This window comes from Glossina fuscipes, unplaced genomic scaffold (assembly GCF_014805625.2).
Source record: "Glossina fuscipes isolate IAEA_lab_2018 unplaced genomic scaffold, Yale_Gfus_2 87, whole genome shotgun sequence".
Taxonomy (NCBI): Eukaryota; Metazoa; Arthropoda; class Insecta; order Diptera; family Glossinidae; genus Glossina; species Glossina fuscipes.
The window spans coordinates 90,944-114,638 of NW_023998441.1; the positions used below are offsets into that span (position 1 = coordinate 90,944).

A 23,695-nucleotide genomic window follows, 5' to 3' on the forward strand; every position below is an offset into this window, starting at 1 on the left:
TGAAATACCTATTCTCAATTAACTGTCCGAACAGTACTACGATACTGTAACAGTACTACGATACTGTAACAGTACTGTTCGGACGTAACAATTTTGTTCGCAGTTCGCAGTTTGAATAAACGGTTGGTATGTATGAGCACAATACGCAAACAAAATTTGAATTTATTTCAACTCCGCCTTACTAGGACTGGAGGACCTTAGCGCGACTACAGGAAGTTATACGCAGATACGTGAGATCATGTTATTCTTTTTCCAACGATATTTGCCTGCATACATACAATAACCTTTACACTAAGGCACGATATGTCCTGTGAGCAACTTCTACTCTCATTACCAGCCGCAAAGATCAGGCTCAATCTCTATTCCATATCGTAAGTTCTTATCTATGATTTGGACGCATTTTGGTCTTCTATAATATCAGTGCAGCCGCGTACAAGTCCTGAGCTGTTGCGTTTATACGAAGAATACATGCAGAAGTCTTAATAATGTGGTGAGGCAGCAAATTCATTTCGTTTTGAGTTTAAGATTGGGGCAGTTGCAGCCTTTGCGTATAATCCGATATCGAATTCGTTTCTTTTGAGAAGTCGTGCATAAAAATATTGGTTAAATGGCTATAATTTACTTCTTCTTCTTCTTGAGTTCCCTGTGAAGATTCAGATGGTTTGCTAAAAGTATTATTTGGATTTTAGAATTGCTAAACGTACCGCTGGTGCTTCTTACCTCTTCGTATGCTTCTTTAAATGTCTGGTTAAAGCAGAAGACTGATTAAATTTTCAAGGACATAAAGCACATTAGTATTTCGATAGTATGAGTTCTGCAAAGTAAAGTGTAAAAGCATATCCATATGTAAAGAACATGTGAATGTATGTTTAAATACTTTCTTAATACCCTAATTAAGACTACATAACCAGAGTCAACTTAAACGGAGCGAAAAATTTTACCTCAAATTTAATTTCTTTGCTTCTGTCTGGTTCTGTTAGAATATCATCTAAATTGGTTCATTGGCCCTGATACATTTACTTTCCCCTTCGATTACCAAGCAAATAAACTATGTTATATCAAATAATAACTTTTCTTTCTTTGCTTGGAAACAAAATGACGAAAAAGAGAACATAAGCTTTGTTTTCCCACTTAACGTAAAAATCCCCGGACAGCAGAACTTATAAGATAGCTACCTACGGCTAGTAATTTTCTAGCATATCACGAAGAAAGTTTTTCGTTTTCAGCAATAATATACGTCCAGGCGAAAATCTGCCATCTTTGTTTCCTTTGCCACCATTAAAAAGAATAACAATTTCTTTTATATATATATATGTATAAATATTAATAAAGTTTTTTAAATGTATAATAAAGCTATTTATTTTATTTATATTTAAATATAAATTATATAAATTAATATACAACAGGAAGGAGTTCGATTTTCCCAATGACAGATCGGTTGAGAAAGTGTTTGTTGCCATAAGCTCCAACTAGACGATGGGTTATATAAAGTAGTATTTATTTCTTTGAACTAGTACGAGTACGCCTTACGCCGCCACTTCTCTTGTGGGTTTGCCATTAACACTCGGGATCTTTTTCCATTTCCTGAAGGGGCAATTTCCTATTGATGCATGGTGTACTTGTTTCCACAGCACTTTGAACAAACTCCCCTAATTCTGGTGTTGTAGTCTCGGTTTGTAATAAATTTCTATTGGAATGCGTTTGGTAATCATAAATAGTAAAGATCAAAGCAAAACTCAGAAATCCTTTATACCATATAAAAATAAATTTGAGAACAAGTTGAAGAACATGTTATAACATCAATAGAAGATCAAAACAAAACTCAGAAATCCTTTATAGCAAATAAAAATAAATTTGATTTATAATTTTAAAAATTATTACTTTTTATTGTAATTTTGAAAAAAATTTAGACGTAATAATGTTTATGTATTACGATGGGTTGGGTGCGAGGCACCCCACCGCGCCGCCCATCTCTCCTGCGTCTACGCCTAGGGCGCGTGGGCGATTCTCGACGCCGCAAGTCACCATAATTTCTTGGTGGGCGGCGCCCGGCTCTCCCGTTCCCCTGTGGACGGCTTAAGCGTTGCCGCAAGTCACCATCTGCGTCCACATCTTCTGCGCCTACGCCTAGGCCGCGTGAGCGTTTCTCGGCGCCCTCATTCCTTGGCGGGAAGATCTGCGTCTTCACTGCGGCATGAACGCCGCCATTCGTTCCGAGTTTTCTAGGCTAAAAAAAAAATAAAATTTATCTTAATAATATTAAAATTAATTTTAAAAAATTGCAAAAATACCTCTGGACACGTCTTATGCTGTCATTTTTTTTTTTTTGGAAGTGACATTTTACGCACGTTTTCAGCGCTGTAAAAAAAATGAAATTCATTATTCAATTATCGCGGGATTGCTAAAATTTTTGTGGGGTATTATTGGGAATCGATTTGGTGGTTTTGTATTAGAATGTTGGATGTTCCGCAGATTGCCCATTTCTAAATTACGCCGTACTGGCGCAACTGATATACGATTTCTAATTTTCGGGTATTATTCAAATGTTATCATTCGTTTAAAAAAAAGGAAAAACAAAATTGAAATCCTTGAGTGCGAATCTGTGCGTTCGAAAAATTAGATAATCCAAATCCTTAAATACGAATCTATGCGTGCAAAAAATTAGATAATTCAAAAAAAGATCCAAGTGAAGTTACACCAGAAAATCCAAATAAGAAAATCCAAGTGAGATTAAACTATTGCTAATCATAATTTCAAGCATTCATATTATCAATTAAATATTTACAGTCCATTAATCGGAATAAAACTAGTCAAAAAAATCCGCTCAACAGAACCTCTATACATCGAAATAAAACTAGTCAAAAAAAACCACTCAACAGAACTCTTGCGGTAAGTCAATTTTAAGTTTTATCGCATAGAAGAAGCAATCTATGTTATCTATTGACATGTTGTAGCGCATTTCCCTTCAATGTCAAGGTCGACTGTGCCAATTGCTCTTTGGAAGCGTTTTTTATACCCTACACCACTTGCGGTACCGGGTATATTAAACTTAGATGTTGCTCATGTCTTTGTTCCGCTTCTCGATATATTAAGCTAGATACAACTAAAAATCCGAACATATATTTTTCAGACAAGCTTACAATACAACAAACCGAAAGACAAATTTAGAATATAACCCCTATCCTTCGGTGATGAATACAATGATGTCATTTATATAAAGAGAAAGAACCATTGAACTTTTTGTAAAACTTTCTAGAGTAAGTGCAAACGACGCAGGTGGGGCGAGGTCCTGAGTGACCGGTCGGATTAACGGTTAATCGGCATATAGTTTGGGGTGCGTTGGATAACCGAAGGGCATTGTCACACATTGGTATAGTGGACTGGTAGGCACTGTAAAAGCTGTCTTCTCTTTTGACCTTTCATGTAACAGTATGGTCCAAAAGCCATCTTTTAAATCAAGGCTGGTAATGTATTTGGTCAATATTCCATCGTTCAACGGTAGAGGATAACCGGACCTGGATTGATTACTAAAGTCAGCGGTGGATTAAAGCTCCTGAAAAACAAAAAGGATAGGGCATACAAGAAAAACATAAAATATGGCTTGGCATTATTCATTATATGCAATAGCGCGACAAAGATTTAACCACAATAGACAAACTTTCCCTAAGGATGCAATCCTCATTTACATCGTACCCAAAATATTTTCACAAATTTCTAAACTCAAAAGGGCGAGTCCTTGCATTTCCTCTCATTTAAAGGTCGAGACAAGAAATTTCGCAACTTTGCGCAAAATTCCCCCAATGTAATTATTACACGATAGTAAAGATCTTATGACAATGTATCAATAAAAAGACATGGTTATTATTCCAAAAATTCTTATCTCCAGTGATAAAGCTCATGATGAAAATCTTTGAAAATGAGCTGTGAAATTTGTTTGGCAATAGTGAGAATCTTTAACCTCTCCTGAGAAAAGGTAGCGTTTTCATCATGATGGAAATAGAAAGATTGTAGGGAACTACAGAGGCATTGCGAAATTAGGCGTACTACCAAATAGTCTAACCTAATTGTTACTCCGTATATAAAATCCTACATCACTCCGCTTTAAAATGCACATCAGCAAGATATATCTTCTGTTACAAACTTGAGTTCACTGATCACATTGGAATATTTTTTTTTACAGGCGTTATAACTGCTGTGTACCTTTAATACTTTGTTTCAACTGAAAATACATGTGTGGTAGCATAGCGGTATAATGCGATAAAGGCTTTCAGACGCGAAGTTTTGCCGAGCTGACTTAGAATCATATTCATTTTTGTAAAGATCCTTTTATAATTTTAACTGATATATAAAAGGAGAAATAAAGTTTAAGAAAACTAACAAATTTTTCGTAAATCGTATGATTTAATTTAATGTAATGCTCAGTGAACTATTTGCTAATTTTTACAATGAGTGGTATTTAAAACTCTAGTTGATTCCTTGTATGAACTTTGACAAGAAGTCGGTTGGTTTAGGATCTTGCGATTCCTTCCAATAACGCATTATATGCCCCTTTTGCTTCCAAATTTCGACGGATTCTTTCAGTTCCATTTGACCCTGGAAATATATTAAGAAATAATAAACTTTTGAATTTTGAATCTTCTTATTAAGTAAGGTGAAAAACTGTAGTGCACAAACATAGGAATGATGAAAGTTCATTACCCACAAATTTGATAATTGGATCATTTCAATACAAGAATATATATCTAGATATCTCAACAGAAGCCAAGAAGTGGAAGTGAAATTGGAAGAAATTTACAAACGATGGTCGGCTGCAGAAAAATTGTTTAAAAAATTCTACAGAGTCAAAGCACATAAATTTTATAACAGGTATGTATAATACTGTCAGTACGTCAAGTACCGCTTCCATGGTAGTGTTTAAAACCGGTTAGAAACGGATGCTGGAATCTGGAATAAGATAGCCGAAATGAAAAGGCACACAAGAATGAGTAAATAAATTAAAAATTTCAGAAGTAAGATTTTTCAGAAAGTTTCCTCTTTGACATTTCCTGAATTCGTCTTTTTAGGCGATATGCTAACGTAGCGAAAGTACTACATTCTAGTTTCGGATAAAGGATACATGTCTAATTATTATAATTCGAATTTCAGGCTCTTTGGAAATACCGTCTCTATTTAGTTACCTTTATGACCAACATGTCGATTACTCGAATATCTGTAACATTTTGATGTCTGAGGAATTCTTCGCGTAGTTTCGCACGGCATTGCTCTATTGACTTAGGAATATCGTAATCCATGACTGAAAGAAAAACATTTAAACCATTTTCTTTAATCCAAAGATAATTGTGACATAACATTTCTACTTACCAATGTAAGGAATTTGACGATACCAAGCCTTATAAAGATTCAAAGCTCGCTTCCTTGCCTCTCCGTGATTTACGGATAATATAGGGCGAACCTGTTGTACAGCTTTCTTCACAGCTTCTCGGCTTGCAGCCATTAATGCTAAATTGGTTGTTATATATTTTTTTAATTTGCCTACGAATTTAAGTCATCAAAGAAAAAATAAACTAAAGATAGTTTGCGTGACTGCAGGGCTGCCACCTCCCCAGGAATTCAATTACCCTGCGTTTTAAAATTGGTTTAAAACCTAGAAATTTTCGAATATTGTCTAATTATTATATTTATTAAGTTGCGATTTTATGGCTTTATACTACGACTAATAACGAGCAACGCTTTTAATAAAACATCAACAAAAGTTGAACACATAGCCCCCATTGCAAGAAAAGTGTATAGTTCAAAAAACTTACCGTCTAATTATATAAATGTTAATTGAACAATTAATTAAATAAACTGAAATAAACCATAAAAACGTTAAAGCGGAAAACCCCTTTGAAATATTATTTTTGTTAAGCAAAAGATAATTTATTATTCCTCCTAAATTCACATAGTTAATATAATATATACAATTAATTGGGGATTTTTAATGCCTTGGTTTATAAGAAACATGTAAGCGGCAAGATAGGATGAAGAGCAAAAACTAAATTTTAACAAGAATGGCGGTCGTAAAGAACAAACTTGGCATGCCTGAAGTATTGGTATGACTGATGGGAGACGAACAAGAGAGGTGTGTTCAGAAAAAGAGTTAAGTGAAGTATATGCTCTTACAAGGTGTGTCAACAATTTACAAATGTTTTGTAGTAGAAGAACTCATAATTATGTCGGTACTTTTTTTTTTACAAATATATTTAAATTTCGCGTGGTATTTGTCGATAAAACTTTAGCGCAAACCAACGAGTTTAGACGTAAAAAGATAATTATATCTAAATAAATACGGAACTAAGAGGAAGAAAAATTGTGGAGTAAGCTGAACGCTGTCGATTAAAACTGGATATACTGATTATAAAGAAATCGTTCTGAGATCTTGTGAAATTTTCTTGTTGAAAAAGATTCACCAAAAACACACTTTTTTTTGGCAAATTTGCAAATTTTGTTTTTTTTAAGGAAAAGAACTGCAAAGGAAAAAAACATTGCAGTATATTCTGACCCATCATGGCGTTTTATTAATTTCTTTCATTTCATTAATTAAGAAAATTATTTTATAAGCGCGGTTAAAACCGAGAAGTTTTCACAAAAGAAAATTACCAGATTTTATACGGACGGTCGGAGAAGCGGTCCCATCAAACCATTTTCAATAGCGTTCGTGTGTGGGTTCGGTCAGTGTACCAAATTTTGTCAAAATGTCTTGAAAATTGAGGCTTGTGGGTGGAACACAAGACTACATGGACAGCGAGATGTATAGATGTATAACCAAACTTAAATCTATTCGAAAAATGATTTTGAATAGATGGGTATAAAACAAGTTGAGTCTATCTGAAATCCCATATCCATTTCTTTTCGTTTCGCTGCAAGAAAAATTAAAAAGATATAAAATATCATTTGGGCTTTTGAAGAAAACTTTAGAGTCTTAACAATTGTAGACTGGGGTAATTGCTGATGCCATGGAGATATAGAGGCTAGCGCATATATTTAGTCGTTAATAAAAGGAGTTTCAAACATTGTTTTAAGGAATGGTATTGTCTATGTGCATATCTTTCTTATTGATATCCTACAATAAATTATTGTCTTCAAAATTTCGCAGATTTTGAAAAAATTCGTCGCGCCGGTGAGTTTTTTTTCGAATAATTTCATTCTTCGCCATTAAGTAAATGCTAACCAATTCCTATTTGGTGACGTCTTTCCGTTTTGTTTCTGTTTTATGTCTTTTTTTTCGTAGCACGCACGCACAAGCGCCCGCAGGTGTTTCTACTATAGCGTTAATGTGCGGATGTACGTGTTCGTGCTGCTTTCACATTTAATACATCACTATATAAGTTGGTAGGATAATATATTTTGCTACATTTTTTGCAAATGCAAACTCTATATGTTGATTGCAACAAATATGAAAGAAAAAAGGTGACGTGTCTGCAGAAAAAACATAACGAATCAACTTGATGGTAGAGGAACGAGGACCGTGTCTTATTAGTTGAAACGGTGCAAGGGCATATAAAGTTTGTGCGAATGTATGCATCACCGAAGCACAGAAGAACTTCAGGTTTTTATTATGCTCGATCTATTCAGAATCGCTTTTTGCATCGATCTAAACTTATCTGTATGGCTGCCCGCCTGTCCATCTTTTGACAAAATGCGGTACACTTTGTGTAATATTCTTGACCCAAGAGGAAACGTTACTGAAAATGGCTCGGATCCTACCAATCTTTCACCGACTTGTCTTATAAAGTCCTATTTTAAAAAATCGATATATGAAAAACTGTAGGATGGCGAAGTTTATAGACCCATTTTTTTATTATACCGATCGATTCAGAAAGTGATTCTGAATAAAATTGTCCTCTCGTCTGTCCGTTATGTATTCTTGGTTTTGATCCACTTAAGTTCGTGCAATGTATAGAATTTCTTCCTCGCAACTTTGTATATCTAAATTGTCAAGGTTAGACCTATTTGAAGGAAATCTGCCTCTTCATTGGAAAAACTCCAAAAGTTAACTGAAGTGCATGTGGTCTATATCTGATTTAAGAACGGAAATCAAAGGGAAAATTTGTTTTTAAACTTCTTCAAATATCACTTAGAATCTATTACCCTTGTTCTGATCTCAGAAATTGTGAAAAATGCGGCCTTTTAGAATGACTAAACTAACAATGTTCGCTTATTATTGTTCAGAAAGCTCAAGCAAGGAGGATCAAGCTTTCAAACCTTGAATTCTTAAGTTTTCGAACGTTCGAGCATTCGAAGTTACAACCCTTCAAAACTTGGATCTTGAAGTTTTTGAAAGTTCAATCGTTCGAACTTGTTGTGTAAAAATGCCACTGAAGTGAAGAAAATTTAAGTCGATATTGTTGAATATGCGGATAAACAATCCCTTAAGGTGAAAATATGATGAAATATTTATGTATTTGTATATTTATAGTTTCTTAAGCAATCGCATTAAATCGTAGGGTGCTGATGGTTTGTATTTTTTAAAAATGAAGGTAAAATCAAAATAACTAAAACAAACACATTGGGATGTACAATGCGTTTAAAAGGCGAAGTTATATGAGCAAATTTTCTTTAGAAATACAAGTTGAAGGTATTACGATATACACATGTGCAAAAGTATTCTTCGTCTTGGACGGGAATCATCCATACCCATTCGTTTGCTTATCGTAAAAGGAATAATATCTGATGTAGGAATGAAGCCTTACTAAACTTACATTCCCTGTAAGCATTTCTTAAAGTGTGACGTCTCCATGTCAAGGTGCATTGTTCTTAAACTTTAAACGCAGCATTACTAGTTATGGCATCTCTTTTTGTTTTTGTTCTCTTTTGTTTAAGAGGATTTTTTCGCCGCCTATTGAAATAATGTATTTTATACCTTGAACCTACATGGCACTTAAGTATAACATAAAAATCTCGTCCCTGTTATAATTACAATTTTTGATCATTAAAAAAAAAAAGCCGAAAAAATTGCTGGTCGTATTAAGGTTGTGACATCTCAAGCTCCAGCTTGGTAGGCTCAGCCAATAAATGAACATCGACCCCCTTACCCTGAGCCTCCCATGCGAGATATTTCCGCATCAGGATCTAATTTAATAAACAGTTTCTGGCAATGTATATAGGAATAGAAGTTTCGGAGGTTTCTACTAACCATTCTTTAATTTTTCGGCTTTTAATTGCCGCTTAGTTTCTTCCACCTTCTCATATTCTTCTATAATTTCGCGATGTTTGGCGGGATCGTAACTACTCCAACGATCTCTTTTCTCATCATAATCTACGGCTTCATCTTGCACAATATGTTCATCGTGAACGACTAAAGAATTCGCATAGTCTCTCCAAGCAATCCTTACGTTTATGATATTTGCCACTGCATTGCTCTAATAGGTGACAATAAAAAATAATCAAACGAAGGTCTTGTCTTGTACTCTATAAAGACATTTCCCTTTCTTGGCAAATATTGCTTACCGTATTATAGCGTAAAAGGAAAGTATTGTATATTATAATCGCTATACCACCCATTCATTTGTAAATAATTGCATCTGTTTTTCATTCGAATTCGCTATAACACCCATTGATTGCTAAAGGTGCGTAATTGGACGATTTCGATGTCTGTAAATCTATAACAATCGCGATTTATTTTGAATTGTGTGTCATGTTTTTATTATTTATTGCCAATAGATGGCTCAGGGGATTACGTGAAACTGTTGATACTTAACTGGCTCAGTTGAGGTCAAAAACGTTTAGTTCGTCTTAGGGAATTTAGTAATCTTTGATACTGATGATATTCACCATTGTATTATAGCTTCAAATATGTTATTATTTAATAAGCAATTTTTCATAATATGTTTAAAAGGCTGTCAAAATTGAATACGCTGTTAATTGTGTCTTAGTTATTTATTTACTTAACTCAGTGGTGGTGGTTAGTGATTATTAGACTAAATAGTATTAAAATATTAAATTGTCATGAATGATATTGACGTTACTCTTGTCACGTCCGCGCAGGGATAAGCAAATAGTGAATTCTCAGCTCGATATGCATGCATATTAAAGCCGCGTTTATTTGAAGGAATATATTTATAATTAAAAAGACAGGGAAGAAAGAGAAAAACATGTAATAACCTCGAGGTCAAATTGGGAATGATATCGCAGCATATCTTTTTGTTTATTGCAAGATGCCCCATGTTTTCAAGTATCAAAAATATGTACATATATGACCATCAAATAGTTGTTTATAGTTTTATTTTGTAATAAAAACTAAAGGGTAAAAGATGTCAAGATCGATTTTCTTCTACTTTAGACATTAGTTCATGTCATTCTTAAATAGAAATAATTTTTTATACAAATGACCGCGTCTATAAAGACTTTTCAAACAGATTTTCGAAGATTTTTTGTTTCTCTTTATCTTGCAGTTAAATTTTCAATTAGAACAACCGAATGCCGTGATATACATTTGGTATTAAGTGAATGTTGAATTTATGTAACTTTCAGCTCCATTTTTTTCCAAGGCGGCCTTTAGAATTTCAAATATGAAAAGATTAGTCGCTTGAGAGTTTTAGATTTTTCAGCAGACAATATATGATCGTTGTGTAAGAGAATGTATTTGGAAAACATCCCTCGTTTTTTCTGGCGTGAGTGTCTATCATGTATGACAATTTATTTTTACTGTTCCAGTGTGACTTTTCGACTTTTTGTTAAGGTCACTTAAAGGTAGTAGTAATGTATTGTTGTAATAAAAGCTAATACTCAGCCGATGTGTAGTGGAGATAGAAAATGCGTTGCAGTATTTGGGAGGATTCCCTATGAATCTTCCCCAAGTGTAGGTAGTATTTTATCTTTAGAGCCCTAATCTGGTCGGCTGCAGAACGCCAAGTCTATCCGTCTCATGTAGTGCCAAAAGAACTCGGCAAGAGACGGTCCCTAATTAAAGTTACGAGGCGGATAGAACGCCTTTATTAGAACAGTGAGTTGATACGCTTTGATTGAATTGTTTGATAGCAATTAAAATTCTTTATTTGTCAGGTGCATTATTTATACTTAAATTTATAGGTGATTTTATGCTTCGTTATCAATTATTTTAATTAGGGCGCCTGGCATCGTATTGCATTTCGTAATGCAATACCCAGCCAGTTCAAGTGCGACAAAGTTTTTGTTTTACTTTTTTTTTGCTACAGAATTATGCAAAGTCGCACTTCAAAGTGGATGCACGGTATGCGACGGTATGCGATCACACTACAGTATGTTATAGATGGGTTTCCTCCAGTATAAGCCCCGATGTTTTAGTTTTCCTCTCGCACATTGACAAGATAAAACAGGAAAGAAATATAAGAAATTGTTTACAATTCAAAAGGAGGTATGAAAGAAATATACGAGAAACATATAAATTCAAAAGGAAGTGTGGAAGAAATGTAGGAAATTGTTTACAATTCAAAAGGAGGTGTGGAGCAAACGTACGAAAAATACATGAATTCAAAAGGAGGTGTGGAAGAAATATAAGAAATTGTTTACAATTCAAAATGTCAGCAAACATGCCGTCTATAATGATTGAGAATCTCATGTCCATGAAAAATATATGGACCTATTTGCTGTGTTATAAACGAGATGATATATTAAGCTCCTTAAAAATAACTTAATCAATTTATAACACTATGTACTTTTTACTAAGGTCTTTATTTCTCAGATATTGCAAGAAATATGTATATTTATCAACAAAGTCTTCCTTTTCTGAAGCGCAATTTTGTTGAAGTTGAGAGTGGCTTGCATAATTTGCTGCTACATGTTCTTTTCTGCCATTCCCTAACAAATGTATTCGTAATAAATTTATTAATAATAACATAATAATGGTAAAAAAAACTAAATAAACAAAAACTAACTATGATTGGTCATAAACGAACGTACAAGTAGAGAAAATTGATAAAATAAAATAAGGCATGATATCCGTCATTAGTCCTTAATGATAAGTATAGCATTATTCAGCTAACGTCAAACTAAATCTTTTAGGATTTGTCGATAGTGAATGCGTAAATAAATAGTTTAGTCTCTAAACAGTTAACTCTAAATTGAAGAAATTGAACAAATTAAAAGTGAGCATAAAATTAATTTACAGAATGTATTGAAAAGGATACATATCTAAGAATCGTATAGTTTGCTTAGCAATTCTTTCGGGGTCCCTTTAGTTCTTAGAAGCCACACAAAGCGCCGCAGCAACAGTAGCGGCGATGAGGAAATTTAAAATAGCTTACGACGTTCGCAATACAACGCCGAGTTTTATTCACTCCCAAACTGATTATCAACGTGTCTTCATAAGTCGCGAAGCAGCTATCGACTTTAATAATGACGAAAGGTTCACAGTATCTACAAAAGGCGATCGAATTGCATAGCCGTTATATGCAAATATCTAAACAAATTAAATCTCTCATGCTATTTTTTCATAAACTGCATGCATTGAAATTGTTGCGTTTATGTAAATGGACATCAATGTCCATAATTTCACAATATAGCTTCCTTAGAAGCCATTAACTCGCACCGCTAACACACATACTATTTTCAAGCATTCTATCTCGGTAGATGTCTTTCATGAACATCGCTCCCTATCCATTCAAAATATTTCTTGGTTTTTGTAGCATCGCTGTTCAAAGGGTTCAAATAGGGAATTAATATAAAATAAATGAGTTGGATGTATTCACATAAGAATGTCCTCGAGTCGGTATTGGAAGGTTGCATATAGTTACTTCCCTATCCTTTTTCTTAATTTGTCCAATTTGTTTACATTTGTTGAATAATTATTCAAGTATTTGTATAAAAATTTGGCCACATACGAGAATAAGCGAAAAATGTGAGAATAAGCGTATAAAAATTTGGCCACATACGAGAATAAGCGTATATATTCTCAATAATTCGAAAAATTTGAGAATAAGCGTCCATTTGTTTACATTTGTTGAATAATTGTTCAAGTATTTGTATAAAAATTTGGCCACAAATTATTATCTTGGTTAACATGTTAGCCTTTAGTCATATAAAAGGTAAAGCAGCAACTTGATTTAAAAATCGAAGGACTCTATTGGCCAATTCTTCGAGAATTTTATGCAGTTCTAAGAAATAAATGGATTTTATACAAGAGTATCTCCCATCTATTTTGTTCTATGGCATAAAAAGTGGAACAGTAACTCTAGTATTGAAATGTCAAAAATATAAATCCAAAATTCTTTGAAAATATCCCTTCTGAATGAATCCTATGAAATAAGACGATTGAACAGGCATCATATAATGGATTTTCTTTCGAAATTAATTTATTTTTGTTCCTTAAACTATTTTAATAAATTGTCAAAGTTTGTAGAGCTTCTATTTCTTTATTTAAACATCATGTTTGCATTGTTACATTGTTTCCACCGGAAGACAGTAATCTCTGCCATTTTTCTTATCTTTTTATTAGCTTTGCTTATTATCTTTTTGGATAGATCATAAAATGGAAAAGTAATAAATAAAATTTAAAAAAAAAAACTGTAGACGTGCAATTTTGTAAAACCGCGTAAATAATTGACAATAGTATATAATTTTCCTTGTTCTTTTCTAACTGAAATTATGGCGCTGATATATTAACAGCATTTATTGTAAACTTTTAAGAAGTCGAGTTCTGGGACAAGAAAATAACGTTTCCAGGAAAGTTTTTGGTTAATATTTGTTATAATCAATCAATAACTGTCTCTCTGAACAGCGCTTTCATTCTTATGACGATATCTAACAAATAGCTCTTCTCGTGTTTTTCGACACTAAATTTGTACATTGCGCGAAATATGGGTAAAATGATGGCTAGCGAATAATGATGAATAAAATCTATTTTATAATAATTCTAAATTTTAGTGTGAAATGTCGTCAGGTCGCGTGGAAAAAATAATTTATCTTCGAGAAAAAAAAATTAATTCACATCTGAAAAAATGGTGCATAGCACTAACATTGCAAAGCCTTCAGCCTATTATCAAAATAAATGCTAAACACAATTTTTAATTTTTTCTAACCCCATCACATTATATCGAAAAGAAGCATCTTTATTTTTAGAAAATCGATTGAAACTTGAATCTTTGGTAAACTACACCATTTCAGTTTCTTTACCAAGCAGCTAATTATTCAAGCTAAGTTAGAGTTGTTTTGAGACATCTGCAGGCTTAAAGCTTGCCGAAATTTCAGTGGTGTTGCATGTGTTCCTTAGAAAAAACGCACACTTTATGAATTCAAATATCTTTTTCAATGTACTCACGATACCTGACATAAGAGATTATTGAAAACAGAATCGCTGCTAGACTAGCAAGCTGATTGCTTCTTATCACTTATGTGCCACTAATATGGACATTTATTGAGAAAAACTAGTGCAATATATGTTATGCACAATTTACATAAGTTAGTTCCTTTCGCATACCTGCGCGCGCTTTCGGGAAAATTTTAACAATCAACAGGATTCATAAATTAATGTTAATTTTTTTGTCTTCGTTTTGATAGCTTTTCAAGTAAGCGTTATCAAAAGTTAAAAAGCAAAGCAATGGTAAGCGAAAGTAACTTTACTCCCTTTTTACAGCTTCATTCATCTAGAATGAACGATAATAATATTGGCCGTGACTCCCGATTGTTTTACGAACGACCGCAATTGCATTTTTTCAATTACACCTCGGTTTTTAACAAAACCATAGATTGCGAGAATTTCTCAGGCAACCATATTAAGAGCTTCGTTCGAGCGAATCTTATATTTTTGGTTCATTCGAAATATATACCTGAAGATTAGAAATGAATAAATTATACACAGCGAATCTTCACCTGTATGAAGTGATGAGCAAGGAATTGTACTTAATTTTTTTCTGTTGTTTTTGGATATATTGATTTGTAATATGAGCTTGGGTAAAAGCAATTCACCAAGTGGGGCTCTATATAAGGCATAGTGTTCGGTCAATGCTGTTACCCAAGTTCTTGGGCGTTAGGCTACTTTAGACAATTCCTCAATGGCGGGGCTCACTTAATTCGGAAGTAACTGTTAAGATCGGATTTATTTATTAATTTATAAGAGTGTCTAAAACCTATATTGGGAGCCCTTGGATAATGAAAGTTATAATGTATATATGTGTCAAAGATAAGTTTATAACTTTCAAATGACGTTTATTAGGAAAGATGCATCTTCATTTTTGATAACATCAGGAACGATTGGAAAGACTACTTGTGCTAAGTTGTTACTTGAAATACCGTCAGTGCGGTTAAAGAACGATGAGTGGTGGTAGTGTGTCATGCCATACAATGGCATAAAAGTGCAAAATTATATCAATTTAATCATTTATAAATTATGATTAAATTATATATAATTTAATCATTTGTAACTTTGTGTGGACATGGCAGATTGGTTCCATTTATTGTTACTATTAAGCGTATGTATGTATGTATGCTACTGGTGAAAAGTACAATATACAAAGTATATTATAAAAAAGTTAACGCCTTTGGCGGTGAGTAGAAAGAGATTTAATTATGATGTTAAGTTTTTTAATGGGCTTCAGCAGTTTTCAAGACATATCTAATCAGTATACCTGAAAATTGTTTTGGACGTTACATACTTTCAGTGTTTGAACTGTAACTTTGCATTAGAGTTTGTAGCAATAACTTTATTCAATTCCGTTCTTGATTCATTAATAAGTTTGCAAAAAACTTTGTTTCCATTATTTTTTTAGTTAGTCCATGGGAAATAGAAATGCTGTCCATGAAGCGCTTAGAAGGCCCTCTGCGAGTAATACTGTGGCGCCCTTGGGCGGTGTCGACTTACGTACAATATAAGGAACTGACGTGTAGGCTTAGCTCGGAATTAAACCGGCAGTGCACAGAATTGCAAGTAAGTGCTCAATGTCTCTTTTTTTAGTCTAAGAATTCAATTCATTAGTCTAAAATTAAAATAATAATAATAAAGATAGAAATTTTTTCTCTGCCATAGGGGAGACGAATATGAACAAAAGGTAGTCTGCTTTATTGAAATGTTTCATCGAATTACTGCCGCTACACCCAGATACATTGAAAATCTATGTCGACTGTTTTTACAAATTGAAAAGAAACTTATGATAGAGTCTTCGTCGCCATACTACAAGTTTTTCGTTCTCTGTTAAAGGGTCACGCCTTAGATGTTCGCCACGTTGTAAGGCAAGCTCTAGATATTCTAACACTGGCTTTGCCTTTACGTAGGGAGGATGGCAGGACTATGCTTACACACTGGACGAAGAAGATAATTGTTGAAGAGCGTCATTCCATGCAGCAACTTTTCCAAATTTCCTCTTAATCATAGCGGTTTGTTGGCGTTTTTTACTATGTAGTTTGATTTATATCTGTAACGAGGTGTATTTCCCTGTACGTCACCAATTAGTTACCCATTTAGTCAATTATACGCAACGCTTTGGTTTCCTTTCTTTGGTCTCCATCATAAAAACTAGCTATGGATTTAGCTGATGTTATTATCAAATGGGAATTGCAACGTATTAAAGCAGACGAAACTGAAAACAAAATATTATCGGGCAGCATGGAAGACGACGGAGATGACAACACTTCTTTAAAAAGGCGTTGCAATGAAGATTATGCGTATTAATTGGATACCTGGGATGTTTTCAATTTATAACATATATATATACTGTTAAATTTTCTTCGACTTTACAGCTAAATTCAGCTAAAATATATGCCTTTACGTATGGAGGACGGCAAGTTATAGAGAGGCTGATCGTAACAACACCTTGTAGTCATTCATGTATGTAAACATCATTTGTGTAACGTTCAAAATTTAAGTTTTTTACCTTTTATTGTATTGGAGCAATTAGATATCAGCAATTAAGAAAATAAATGCACTTACTAACGGTGAGGTCTGCTTTGAAAATAAACTTAGTCGCAACCAAATGGTTGTTTATAAATTGAAAATAAACTTAGGCGCAACCAAATGGCTGTGTTTATAAATACTTTTTTTTTAATGGAAATATCTGTTAAAGGAGCAAGCGAGTCGAACGAAACATCAAATATGGCATAAATGCTAATTGAGCTAGAATTGGAAGAAGCTTTTGTAATAGGACAGAAGCGAATCCAGCAACACTTCCATAAACTGTGATCATAATGATATTAAAGTAGAGGAGAATATTGTCAGGGAAATTTAATACAGTTTAAACTATTCATTACTAACGTTCGCTTAAAAGGTACATGCAGTGGTATCAGCAAAAGCTTAGCGGCAAGTGATAAAGAAAAGCACGATTCCGACTTGCCGCAAATTTGTGATAATTGTAATAAGGTCTTTTACAATATAAAATCCTTAAAAGCTCACAAGTTTTCGGAAGGTATTAATTTGACTATTGGAGAGGATGAACAACAATTATTACATGATGAGGTAAACGAGTTTTGTGGCTTATGATGAAATTTCGTAAACTTATTTTAAATTAAATTTCTTTTTTGTTTTGTAGGCTCCAGACAACAGGGAAAAGAGGAATTTGTATTTTTTATTTACTTAGCATCAATTTCTACTCAGAAAGAGAAGGGATCTTCGAAAGGGGATAAATTAGAAAAAAGTAAGGACGGCAAGAAATCCAGTCAAAAAGATGAAAAAGATAAGAAAAAAGATGACAAATCTTGCGACAAAAAAGATGAAAGATGTGAAATAATGAAATTTATCAGCTACAATAGCGTAAGACATGTTTCCTTATTTTGCAAAATATTTTCAGTGAGCTAAAATCGTCTTCATCAACCGCCATAAAGATGATAAAGGTAACTTTTCAGGCAAAACTTTAAGTATTAGTAAGTAGTAGTAAACTCTGTCAAAGAAACTTACGTTAAATGAGAAAAAAGAAAGACTTCCAAGGCAAGAAAGTGTGAATTTATATTATGGGAAAAGTCATATTGTAATAACACTCAGCGCAAATTCTGCATATCTTTAATTCATCAAGGAGCACCGTCATAATTCTGCTATTCAGCAGCTGGCGAAAGTATGCTGTAACCTTATAAAACTCTGTGGGAAGACTTACTTAAGCTTGCACATAAGATAGTTTAATTTAGCAATGGAGAGTCAAGCGATGATGAAGATTATCATGGACCGTTGACCAGATTGTCGGCTAGAAATTTGTCAATAGTTAAGACGAGTCACTGGTCCTGCAATTGTTATATGTGTATATCTTTTTGAAAATATTGGCATCTGATTTTATTGAATTAATGAATAATTGAGTTAATGAATAATTGAATAAATGAGTGAACGTGTGAATAGGTGAATGAGGGAGTGATTGATTGAATGAAAGATTGAATATAAGAAGGAATAAATAAATATGAAATGTGTGGAAGTGAACGAATTAATTAATTAGTTAATTAACGAATGAAGTCAACCTAATACAAAAGTTGGTTAGAGATCTACAACTTTTTTTTTCTTGGTTAAAGTTTCCCACGGCGAGCATTATGCTTGGCAATATCTACAGATGAAGTTCGCAGATAAGCGTAGATGAAAAAAAGAAATTTTAAAGTATTCTCGTTGACAATAGATTACTTGGAGTAAATGTTTAAAAAAATGTCTCGAATATATGCCATAATTAATTTTATATGTCCAGCTGCGTTATTCATATTGGCGGCAGCCAGCAAGTGAACCGCCCTATTATCGCGCCCATATGGAAAACGCTGCAACCAATTGACACCACGCGAGTTTTATTACTAAAGTCATCGCGGCCAAACAATGTTGGCAACAAGAGCTGTGGCTTGGAAGAATGCTTTACAAGAATGCAACACAAACTTCTCAGCTGTATACATCCTTTGCTTACTCGGCCATGCAGGCGGAATAAGTTTTCCTACTGCCTTGTGAAATACCACTTTATAGTGCAAGTTTGTCTGCAATTATTGCCAACACATTTCGTATCCACGAATTCGACTAAATTGATCCGCAATACTGGCGGTGCGTATGCTCTTTTTTGGTTTGGAAAGCATCCCCATAATCTAAAGCCCAAACAATAAATTCATTCTGACATTTTGTCTCACATAATATTTCGGTACGTACAAGTTCTGCAGTAGCAGAACTATATATCCAGCTGCTGCGATTTTTTCCACTTTAACAGATGAGAGATATTTTTTATTCACCATTTTTTTAATTTATTTATTCATATTTTACTAGTTAAAAACAACTCTGTGCTTTGTTCATCACATATAGTGCTTATTTGATAAACGGTGTAAAGGAAAAAACTAGCTAACGGTTTCAATTATAACTTATTACTCTCTAAGCACTTTAACAATCTTGACTTTATTTTCTTTTTCGTTTCAAGTTTTAATTCTTTCAAATTTTTGTGATTGCTCTTTCTTTTTTTGGTCTTCCAAAAACTTTTTATCTCCTTTTTGACTGCATGGCCGATTTCGTCTTCCCGAAGTTAATTTCCGCATTTCCGGTTTTCTTTTCGCCTTGTTCTCCTCTAAACGTCGTTCATATCTCGATGGGTGATATTAACAATTTCGCCTACCACAGGTTTATATCTCCAACGTTACACAAAGATTTTGTTTAAAATAACAAGCGGGCGATCTTTAGTAATATTACTCTTGTTATTTGTAGTCGACGATGCTAAGAAATCAATTGCATCAGTATATTTGTATGGGCTAGATATTGGACTAAATTTGGAATATGTGCCTCTCGGACCATCTAGAAGTAATTTAGTCAACTGTGCGGCTTCAACTTGTTGGGCTTGTTGCAAAGGGAACAATCTCTATTTTATGCCAAGTGGATAACAATGGGTCTATTTTCAAACATATTGTCACATACGAGTGATATGATAAATTTTGTGAATTTTATATATTAATTCGTGTACATATATAATCCGGCTTTTTCAAACTTATTTCTTTGAATGTATTAAGGTCTTCTGGAAAACGGATAGCTATTTGTGTATAGTTTCTTGTGTCAAAAACGAAAACGGTTATAACTAATTGTGATAACATATTGCATTAATTTTTGTTCTCTTAATATTTTCCAAATATTAAAAAGTTTAGACTAAAATAAAATCGATTCTTTCCGGGTGCTTGACAGTTATAATATGAAATGGCGGCGTTTTCTTCGACTCTTCTTCCCTCTCTCCTAACAAAACAAATTTCATAAATTTCTTTTCTTCTCCTGCTTCTTCTCAGTAATGTTTTCTTTTTCATTTGATTTGAATTCTTTTTTGTTGGGGTAGGACGCGGGGTTTATTGCTTTTTGCACATATTAAACACGTAATTCTACAAACTAGTTTATAAAGCATTTTAATTATAAACACGTAGCCGTATAGGTATAGGTACGTTTATCTTTTATTGAGTTTATCTATCGCATTATTATAAAAAAAAAATTATTTGTTTTATTTTCGTAATTAACGCCTAAAAAACTGTCGAACTATATTATTATTATTATTATAATTTTAGACTAATGAAATAAATTTTTAGACTAAAAAAAAGACATTGAGCACTAACAACACAGGCAGAATAAATGGATATTAGATAATGAGCTTAGTAGTATTAATAAATTAATATATTGAATTTATATTCGGTTCTGAAGCTGATTTTAGAATGTCCAAAGGGTTAGTCGCTCCAAACAAAAAAAGTAAAAGAAACAAATTTTCATACTCTATAATATGAATTGAGAGCGGTTGAATTTTTCTTTTTTCAAAATAAAAGATTTTGTTACATAGGCACGTGGGCCTCATTTGAGAATGACCAGGGTGTATTATTCGTTTTTAGTTTATTCCTGCATTGTCAAAATTTCTTTGGATATGGTCTGGACGCATTTCTTACTTCTAACGTGAAGCAATGCGATAATGTATCATGCCATATCGAAATCAAAACTAAAGGTGTAGAATTGTATGATAAACATTTTATTATGAAATTAAGAGGGATGTTTTGTACTAATTGCGTGAAATCTACGAGGAGGGAAATTTGATAAATATGCCAAATTCAATGAAATTGTGGCACACCTTAATGGAAAGTACGTTAGAATTATGATACACCTGGGAGTTACATGATGTCTAAGGTGTTAGCCCCTCTAAATGAAAAAGTTGAAAGTTGTGAAGTATACATTCAACGCAAGCCAAATCAAGCACCATTTCTGAAACCGGGAACATTTGTGTTGTATAAATTTGAAAGCATGAAACATCTGAGAGTAAGCGGTTCTTATCCTCAATAATTTGTATCAAAATTCCAAACATGTGAGAATAAGTGTATATGTTTGTTTACACTTCTCAATAATTGAGCATGTGTTTGTTTAAACTAGGAACTGAAGTGGGGCACTGTAGGCCCAGGTTGGTTGCTATGACACTCGCGGCGTGCTCTTCTCTTTACAGAAACTCGCGGTACGGAAACGTGAAAAAGAAAGTACAGTAATAATCGGAAACGAATAAGAAGCATTAAAACGTTGAGGTCGGATCACCACTGTTTTCCCTCCTACGTCTCTTAAAATTCGCTTGAATATTAAAATCTCCCCGTAAATAAATAAATAGAAATTAAGAACAAACCCGAAGGTCCAAGTAAATTTTATTTTATAAATATTCTTGGAAAGAGTCCTGGATTGACTGAGTATACCCTGCCTAAGAAGACTTACAATATATATTAATAAAGCTATTTTAAACATATATTAAAGCTATTCATATTTAAATATAAATTATATAAATTAATATACAGCAACAGGAAAGGCCAGTTTGATTTTCCTAATGACAAATCAAGGCGGTTGCAAAAGTGTTTGTTGCTATAAGCTGCAATTAGACGGATGCTTTTGGTTATATTTTTGGTTATACGTTGCGTTTTGGGTGGTGTACTTGCTTCAACAGCATTCTTAAGAAATTCTATGTGTCTCACAGAGTTCATTGGGTGACCTAAAATTCTTTTTTGGGTTTAATGACAACAACCAATTTTTACGAAACATCATTGGAACATTTAAAGTCGAATGGCCGATGTTTAAATATTACCAAGTATTTTGAGATTTTAAAACGGTTTGCTTCGATTCATCATCAAGTGCCTACAATGATATATTATCGGTAGTAAACATGCAAACTGCTTTGAATTATCTTGAGTAAGAACCCATTCACTTTTCTCTCCTTCAACTTTTATATTCGACTTTTTCTCATCAGCTGACAATTTGCCGCTCCATCTGGGGTAACCTCCTTTCCTGCTTGTTAAAGATGCTTTGCTTTTTAGAAATAACTTTATTTTTTATACAAAGCAAATTATCCTCAATATCACCATCACTTTCAGTTTGATGAAATTCGATTAGGAGCCCTTCCACACGTTTTCTCCCTTTTTCAGAGAAGAGGACGTTCTTGCCATTAGCCGTTTGAAAACCTGTGGATTTGTCGACTTGTGCACTGTTCTTTGCTATTTTTGTACATTCACAATCCTTTTCTTGTAAACAGCCTAGGAATTCTTTTACTTGATTTTGTACCAATTCCTGCGGTTCCTCCAACATGGGTTTTTTTTTATCATTCGCTGTTTGAAAATCTGCAGAAGCAAGCGAACTTCCCAGATTGTTGATCTTGCCCACCTCATCTTGATGTATTTTATTTGTCACTTCTTCCAAGATTACTTGAGTGCTTATGAAATCTTTATAGTGTTATCTGGTTCATACCAGAGTTTTATGCCAAATTGTTATAATGAACGAATTTTCGCCAAAGGAATTGAAAACTATGCCTTCTTATCATGTAAAGATTCAGTTTTCATACGGATGGATTCAAAAACGGACCCACCCGATTCCTAATTTTTATATCATTTTAGAAAAGATTATAATATTGTTTCTTATGATTTGTCAATATAAGATGCTATGTGGAAGGTGATCGAGAGAGCGGTCCGATTCCAACCATTTGACTACAAGAATACCTGAACAGATGAATTAAAATCTCTGCCTGATGTTGATTTCAGTAGTATAAGCTCATGGATACAATTTAAGAATGCTGAAGGTTGGTTGTATAATTTATTTTCGTACTCATTGTCGCTCTGCATTTAATCACTCTTTTGCTTTACAAAATCACTAAGAATAAAGAATTCAGAATGTAATGTTTCGACAAGAGGTCTCGCCGTTAATATAAATGATTAACCAAACGACTATAATTTGAACGCCAGTCATGAGAATTTCTCAACATCACATTATCAGCAATAAATTTGGTACAATTAAAAGTATGTATTAAAAGTATGGCAAGGGTGCATAATGTGCTCAATGAAGCACATCCTATATCTAATTTATATATACAAGATTATATATTATATTTCAAGCACTTGCATGAATATATGGAAAGAATTAACATCAAATTTTTCAAAATAGAGGAAAATCGAATGCCACGCCTATGAAAATTGTATAAAACTATTCAGGAGACGTACAAGGGGAGATGAATGCATATTTTTTATACATTTACATATATATAAGATTATATATTATATTTCAAGCACTTGTATGAATGTATGGAAAGAATTAATATGAGATGTTCATTTTTCCCAGATAATCCCAGTTTATATATTACTAGTAGAGGCACTGTTTATGAGAGAAAATCCCAATGGCTAATATGTTCGTTATTATATTTTTTGGATCTCATAAGGTTAGTAGGAGATTTTTCAAAACAATCTCCAAAAGCCGCTAGGTTGTGAATGATTAAACTGAATTGACCTCCGATTCTTACACTTGATTTGAACTGTTCCTTCTTTTTCTCGTATTCTTCAA

General features: G+C 33.4%; 1 protein-coding gene and 1 long non-coding RNA gene across 3 annotated transcripts; one reads left to right on the plus strand and one right to left on the minus strand.

Annotated features, from left to right (window-relative positions):
• Nucleotides 1-2,538: 2,538 nt before the first annotated feature.
• On the plus strand, nt 2,539-16,873 carry LOC119638311. Of its 2 annotated transcripts, XR_005247419.1 has the most exons (4): nt 2,539-2,724; nt 2,788-2,889; nt 15,723-15,880; nt 15,980-16,873. It is a non-coding gene; the product is annotated as an uncharacterized LOC119638311 (long non-coding RNA). The 2 variants fall into 2 exon arrangements; XR_005247420.1 differs by lacking the exons at nt 2,539-2,724; nt 2,788-2,889 and adding an exon at nt 6,406-8,416.
• LOC119638310 (NADH dehydrogenase [ubiquinone] 1 alpha subcomplex subunit 6) lies at nt 4,379-5,598 on the minus strand. Its single transcript, XM_038035046.1, has 3 exons — nt 5,362-5,598; nt 5,178-5,293; nt 4,379-4,593 (listed from the first exon to the last, which is right to left on the minus strand). Exons 1-3 carry the CDS (start codon nt 5,492-5,494, stop codon nt 4,465-4,467), a joined length of 378 nt encoding a protein of 125 aa, XP_037890974.1. The 5' UTR covers nt 5,495-5,598; the 3' UTR covers nt 4,379-4,464.
• Nucleotides 16,874-23,695: the final 6,822 nt, after the last annotated feature.

Coding starts and splice junctions, on each gene's coding strand:
- LOC119638310 (XM_038035046.1), bottom strand. CDS start 5,494: ATGGCTGCAAGCCGAGAAGCTGTGAAGAAAGCTGTACAACAGGTTCGC. Junction 5,294..5,361: donor TCGTCAAATTCCTTACATTG/GTAAGTAGAAAT, acceptor TTTTTCTTTCAG/TCATGGATTACGATATTCCT. Junction 4,594..5,177: donor TCGACATGTTGGTCATAAAG/GTAACTAAATAG, acceptor ATATATTTCCAG/GGTCAAATGGAACTGAAAGA.